The sequence below is a fragment of the Cucumis sativus genome, chromosome 3, assembly GCF_000004075.3.
Source record: "Cucumis sativus cultivar 9930 chromosome 3, Cucumber_9930_V3, whole genome shotgun sequence".
Lineage (NCBI taxonomy): Eukaryota > Viridiplantae > Streptophyta > Magnoliopsida > Cucurbitales > Cucurbitaceae > Cucumis > Cucumis sativus.
In genome coordinates, this window is record NC_026657.2 from 14,224,982 (window position 1) to 14,232,001 (window position 7,020).

The window sequence follows — 7,020 nt, forward strand, 5'->3', positions numbered from 1 at the left end:
AGGGAGAGAGAGAATATGTTTTGGCTGTATCGAAACACAAAAAAACAGAGCACAAAAGCAGAAGCAGTGGGCACCACTCAATACTCTGTTTCTTGCCATGTAATTTCACATGCTCGTTGTGTCACTTCCAAGGACATGGATGGTTTTGTTTTTACCTTTTTTATTATTATTGTTTCTTCTCCATTTTTTACGGTCTATATTCATGATGTAAGAAATTCATTCCAAAAACAACAACAATGCAATATGTGTTCAAAACAGAGACTGGGAGAAGGGGGGTTTTATACTAAAGAAAGAGAATAAGAAGTGAAAAATGGTTTAACATATTATTTCCTTTCGGCACTCTCCAACTTCCCGTGCATCAAAAATATGTTTAAAGGAGCGTGGAGTTAATAAATTTATGTTTAGAATTTAAAGTTTTAAGATAAGTTTCTCTATGAAATGTAGATTAAGAATAACAAAGGTGGTTAATTTTTCAATAAATGTAAAAGTAAGAAAAAAATAAAAGATAAGTGACAAGAGAGTAAACTATTAAAATTTAGTTATGAGTCAAATGACTCGCGGACATTTTACTTACAACGAGTTGGTGATTCAAAAGGAAAATTGGGAATTCCATATTTTGTATGGAGTAACTATATTCAAAAGGAAAAGAGTTGGTGATTACTTTTGCAATTTAGGATTTTCTTTATATGAGCCCTTTCCTTTCTCAATTCAGTCTATGTGAGAAAAAGGGGTTTCACTTACACAGGTTTTTTTTTCACTCTGCTTTACTATGTATAATACTAAATACACATAGAGAGAGGGGAGAAAAGGTATTTTTGCTTGAAAGTTTTTTTTTTTTTTTTTTCTCATGACTTCTGAACGAGATTGAGATAAAGGGGCTTTGTTTCTACGGGTCTTTTTTTTATTCTTTCTTTTGAAAAAGTGGTCTTTTCCTCTCTCCTATTGAACTACAACTATGATGCTGGAGAGAGGGAGAGGGAATGGGGGAGGGGGGAGAGGAATAAAAATGGATTTTTCTGATATGAGTCCTTTTGGTATAATCTAATGCCAGAGAGAGAGAGAGAGGGAAAAGAGAGATTTTTTTATAACCTCTCTCTATCTGTGTGCTTTTACAATTACAAATTACAGAGAGAGAGAGGTGTTTTTTTGGTTTTTTTCTCTCTGTTTTATTTTACTATCAAAATGTTTTTGACCCATTTGTATGTGTTGCAGTCTGTTTGTCAATTATGTTTTGAGTTTTTAACTTCAAAATGAAGTTAAAAATGAATAATTTGATATAATTTTCAATAATGATGGAGTTGATTATGGAATGAAACCTTTGAGGAAAAGTAAGAGTTGGCTTAAGAGATTCCTCAGCCAAGATTCAAGAATCTCATATTTTCCTTACGATATACTGTGTCCTTTGTTTTCTAAAATTGACATTTTCTTTTGTTTTTAGCAACCCAAACCTGGATTTAAAACTACAGTTGCAGACCATTAATGGCGATTATTAAAGCCATTGATTAAGTATAAAGTTACAATAATTGAACATTAAAGCAAATAATGTCTGTATTTCTGTTTAGAATGTCATAAATTAATGAGAAAAACTAAGTCGTATTTTGTCAACAACTTCATGTTTTTCTGATAAATGTACCGTGAAGATTGTTTGGTTACCGATTTTTGACGTCATTTGTTCTTAAAAGTTAGAGCTTTTAAAGCTAAAAATAAAACCCACAAGTTGCTATGTGTAACAAAGAAACAACGATGAATTTGATTCTCGAGTCTGTCTTTTTTAGTCAACATTGCTTCTGTAATCTTCTTCTTCCAATACCCAAATTATAATTTCTTTTCTTTTTTTTTTTTACCCTTTTTTATAATTGTCAGTGGCACTGCCATGGGTTTTTGGGTCCTACTGGGAGATGTAACCATAAATCGTATAACAAATCGGGAGAAACAGAGTTGAAACACTCGCTCTCATAAGCTTTAACCATTTCTCGATTCCTCACTCTCCCTCTTTTATGCTTCTGAAAATGTGGTAAAACGGTCGCCGTTTCTAAGCGCCACCGGCTTTTTTGCTGCCTCCGGCGGCGGGAACTTTTAAAGGCTCTTTGTCTCGATCATGGCCGCCACCGCACTGAGTAGAGCTTTGTTTCTAATGGGCTTTCTTCTATTTCTTCAACTTCAGCTTCCTGAAACAATGGCGGGTCAGTCACTATATCTCTGTATCTTTCTCTCTTTTGATCTTCGTTTTTCACTCTGATTTGTTTTCTGGAGTTGATTTCTCTGATCTAGTAACAGTTCTTTTGAGAAGAAATGGTGTTTGTTGAAATGGGTTTCTAGTCTCGTTTAAAACAGAGTGAATGATGGAAAAAGATCGGTGGAATGATTCAGGGTTAAATGGTTCTTTGTTTTGGAAGGTCAATTTGAAATTTGAATCTGTATTGACTTCTGGGATTGTTTTTACCCTCTATTTGTTGGAGCTTGGAGGTTGCTTTTGTGGGCCTAGGTCTTGTTTGGCTGAGTTTGGTTTTGGTTGTTTTGTTGTTTTTGGATTAAGATGAGAAAGGTTTCAGGTTGATTTTGCAGGAGTCGACGTTATATTTCAATGGTTAGCTTTTAATTTCTTCTTGTTCTAAACATTTCACAGACTGTCCCTTGGACTTGAGTGGATCAAACTTTACTTTAGTTGCCTCTATTTGCTCTAACCCCAATGAAAGAGGGAAGTGCTGCCGCCATATCAATGCATTTGTTGCAGTTTCTGTTGCTCATCTTGCAAATGCAACAGGTGAATTGGGAGTTTCTTCAGACTTATCTGACATTTGCTTGCAATTTATACTTCAAACCATGGGACTGTATGGAGTTCCTAGAAATGCCATGGTTTTCTGTGGGGTTGGAACCAAAATTCCAGTGAACTATGCGTGTAGAGGTCGAGAGACCGTCACACAGATGCTGGAATCTCCAAAATTTACAAATGTCAGTGAAAATTGCAAGTTGCCAATATCAGAGGAGAGTACTTGTAGGAAGTGTATTAATTCTGGAATTTTATATCTCCGAAATCTGATTGGAAGAGAAGATAATATAACGCTAAATACTTGTCGTGACGCTACGTTTGTTGCACTTGCTAGCCAACTTGATCCTGCTTCAGTTATTGATCTTGCAACCTGCTTCTTTGGAGTTCAAGGCTTTCACAAGCCTCCAGGTATGAATATAAAATAAGCAAATATGAAAATTGTATAGTTCCTCTTTTGTAAGAGCCAGATAGGCTTGGTTCTTTTCTTTGCATACACTTCAATTACAATAGCTATCATTTGCATAATGTATGTTGCTCAACCATCTGTCCCTAGTTTCGCAGAATGTTGTTAACATCATGTGAGAGTACTAACTGGTAAGGGATATTAGGGCAAGGGACAAGATGATCCTCCCCGGAAGAAGCTAAGGAACTAAGAAATGATAGCCTTCCAATTGTTGAAAATCATTGAAAGGCTATAATTACAAAAGTGTTTGGTGTAATTCGTACTCCACCAAGAAGCTGTGTGTTGTACCACAGTCCAAAAAGAATGTTGTACCACAGTCCAAAAAGAATCAAAAGAATTATATCTATCTTCAAAAATTCTACTATTCCTTTCTTTCCAAATGCACCACAAAAGGGATCGAGTCGCACATTTCCATAAGATGTTTCCATAAGGCCTTGGGAGAGACATAACCCTCTCGAAAGGCTATTAATATTGTTTCTTCGTTGATATTACAATACAGTTGCCTTTAGTGTTTTCATATATTTTGTGTTTAGGTACCTAACACGCCATTACGTAGGTATGATTGTACGTCAGTTGTAAAGTTTACTTAAGCATAAATTTTTAGCAACCTATAAAGGTAGGTATGCTTACACAAACAGACTAGAGTAGACGAAATTCTAGTTTTAAACCTTAAATCACCATCCACGCTCCCTTTATAGGCTATTATACTTTTCTGATAAAAGAGGATATTAGGTGAGGGGATGGTGCACACAGAAGTGGGCATTATTTTTCTGATCATGATTTGTTGTTGGTCAGATACAAGTTTCCTTAATCCTCGTTAATGATTTATTTTTTATTTTCCCCAAACTCATCTTCTCCAACTTAGAGTATAGTGTGATTTAAATTTTCATGCTGTTGTCAGCTCCACCCCCATCTTTGACTACACCAAAAATTTCCCCAAGTCCATCAGCTGCTGAAAGCCCAGGGTCACTGACGCTTGATGTTGCCGGTGATAAAAGTCACCAACATCATTCCTACCATCTAACATTAGTGGCAGGTATTGGCATCGCGGTGACTGTCGGTTCTGTAATGATGCTGGTTGTCTTGATTGTGTTGATTCGAAGGAAAAGCCGAGAGCTAAAGGATTCTGATAAGATGGATGCCAACTCTTCAAAATCTTTCCCCTCTCGTCCCATCAAAAAGTATCAGGAAGGTTGGGTGAATTATCTGTACTTCTGTCGTTTTTCAAGTTCTTTGCTTAGCCTTGGGAACATACATGTTCGAGTCATCTTTCAGTTATCTTTTTCTTTTGTGTCTTATGCCCTCTGTTGTCTCCGGCATCTCATGCAGGACCTTCCATGTTTAAAAAGTTCAGCTATAAGGAGATCAAGAAGGCAACAGATAGTTTTAGTACAACAATTGGTCAAGGAGGATATGGAACTGTTTATAAAGCTCAATTCACTGATGACGTAGTAGTAGCTGTGAAGAGGATGAACAAAGTCTCCGAGCAGGGTGAAGATGAATTTGGCAGAGAAATCGAGCTGCTTGCAAGATTACATCACCGACATCTCGTTGCCTTAAGAGGCTTTTGTGTTGAAAAGCATGAACGGTAGTTCACTAAATGTCAATACTTTTGTGGACGCATTTAACGTCGTGTGACAGGCAACATGAAATGCTTCGTTTTTTTTCCTCGTCAGGTTCCTTTTGTACGAGTTTATGGCTAATGGAAGCTTGAAGGACCATCTTCATGGTATGTCAGTTGCTGTAACGGACTTGGTTGTTCTTTCCTTTTTCCCCTTTGTATTTCTCAAAATATGAATGACGTTTCATTCTAAATTATTTTAAACAAGATTAACTAAAATGCAATTTCCGGAAATTATTTATGAAAACAATCTTCATACGATCTTTCAACAAAATTTGGTTTAGAACCTACTGTTACTCATATGCTCCCTGGTCACATCCTTTTAGAATAAAAAGAAAATTCCTGATGAAATTTCATTTGAACCATTTTTTCTGCCATATGGTTGGAAAGAAACGGAAGAATCTGAAAGTATTTAGAAACCCTTTCAAGTGTGTAGGTTAAATGAATGAGCTTCTTTTTATCATCCTCCCTTGCATTTTGTATAAATGAATTCTTTCTCACGCTCGTGCAGCTCCTGGCAGGACCCCTCTAAGTTGGCGGACAAGAATCCAAATTGCCATCGATGTTGCCAATGCTCTGGTAGCCTACCGATATTTTTATTCTTATTCTTATTCTCATGAAGAGCTAATAAACTAATAGATAAACAATCATCAAAAGCTGGTTTCTGCAACTCTTTTATTGAATAAAAACCATTTACCGTTCATCTGAACTTCTCCTATGCAGGAGTATCTTCACTATTATTGTGATCCCCCACTGTGCCACAGAGACATCAAGTCCAGCAACATTTTACTGGATGAGAACTTTGTAGCTAAGGTAACTGAGCAAATTTGTTTGTAATGACAAATATTGCTCTTTTCTTTTGTTTGGTCCAAGCGGGTCGCCATATGACAGATTTGTATTAGAAATTCCAAAATAAATTTACAACTGAACTGAAAATAAATTTTGGTTACAATCAGCAGATCCAAATGCTATAACTTATTATAATTCTATCTTATATTCCAGGTTGCCGATTTTGGCCTTGCACATGCTTCAAAGGGCGGTTCTGTTTTCTTTGAACCTGTAAATACAGATATCCGAGGAACGCCAGGTTTGAAAGACAAGGAGTTGTTCAACTTGTGTATGGATATTACCATTTCATAAGCTAGTAATATCTCATTGCTAATTAATTTCCAGGTTATATGGATCCTGAGTATGTCATCACGCAAGAACTTACTGAGAAAAGTGATATATACAGCTACGGCGTACTACTTCTGGAAATAGTTACTGGCAGACGCGCTATACAAGACGGGAAGAATCTGGTTGAATGGTCCCTAGGGTACATGATTTCAGATTCAAGGATATCTGAATTAGTAGATCCAAGTATCAAGGGTTGTTTTAACTTGGACCAACTTCACACGATCGTGTCAATTGTGAGATGGTGCACCGAGGGAGAAGGCAGGGCAAGGCCTTCAATTAAGCAGGTGCTTCGACTGTTGTACGAGAGTTCAGATCCAATGCATCAAGGGCTCATGGAGGCTGTGGATGATGAAGAATATGGAGGGACTGAAGGGAGACAGAGCATGAGCAAGAGAAAAATGCATAAAAGTGATGTGATTTTCCATAGTGGAGATGGAAGGTATCTTGCTTCTTCATCAAGCACATCTAGGTCATATTGTAGTAGAAGCTTTTTACTTGAAACTGGTTCACCACAGTCTCCTCCCAATATTTATTCTGCCTCAGACCAATTATTTTAGACTTGACAACTGTATGAGCCATGTTTGACAGAAGTTTGACAGTGGAAAAGTATTGGTTTTGTAAGCATCATTGTTTTCATTCTTTCCATGGCTACACCTAGAAGAAGAAAAAAACAGTTAAGGACTTTGAAACTAACTTCATTCACATTTTTGGTTAATGCCAAACCACATTTCTTAAAAGGCTACACCTAATGTCAACCAAACAGACAGACGCAATTGACGTTATTTACTTATCTACACTAAGTTATATTTTTCTTAATTAGAAAAATAAAAATTCAACCTTTGAAATGACAATTCTATCCAACTTGTTATCATGAACCTCCATTTCATCTATCCTATTAAAGCAAAATCATTCTTTATTTATCTACTATGTCTAATCCCATCATCATTTAGTATAAACTAAATTCAATCATAACTCGAGGTATAGATTTGA

The 7,020-nt window shown here is 36.4% G+C and overlaps 1 protein-coding gene across 1 annotated transcript; it reads left to right on the forward strand.

Annotated features, from left to right (window-relative positions):
* Positions 1–1,589: 1,589 nt before the first annotated feature.
* Positions 1,590–6,723, forward strand: LOC101219079 (probable receptor-like protein kinase At1g49730). The gene is made up of 9 exons (XM_004140654.3): positions 1,590–2,183; positions 2,627–3,178; positions 4,135–4,425; positions 4,563–4,821; positions 4,910–4,962; positions 5,366–5,433; positions 5,578–5,667; positions 5,857–5,941; positions 6,028–6,723. The coding sequence occupies exons 1-9, from the start codon at positions 2,099–2,101 to the stop codon at positions 6,585–6,587; spliced, it is 2,043 nt and encodes a 680-aa protein (XP_004140702.1). The 5' UTR covers positions 1,590–2,098; the 3' UTR covers positions 6,588–6,723.
* The last annotated feature ends 297 nt before the right edge of the window (positions 6,724–7,020 follow it).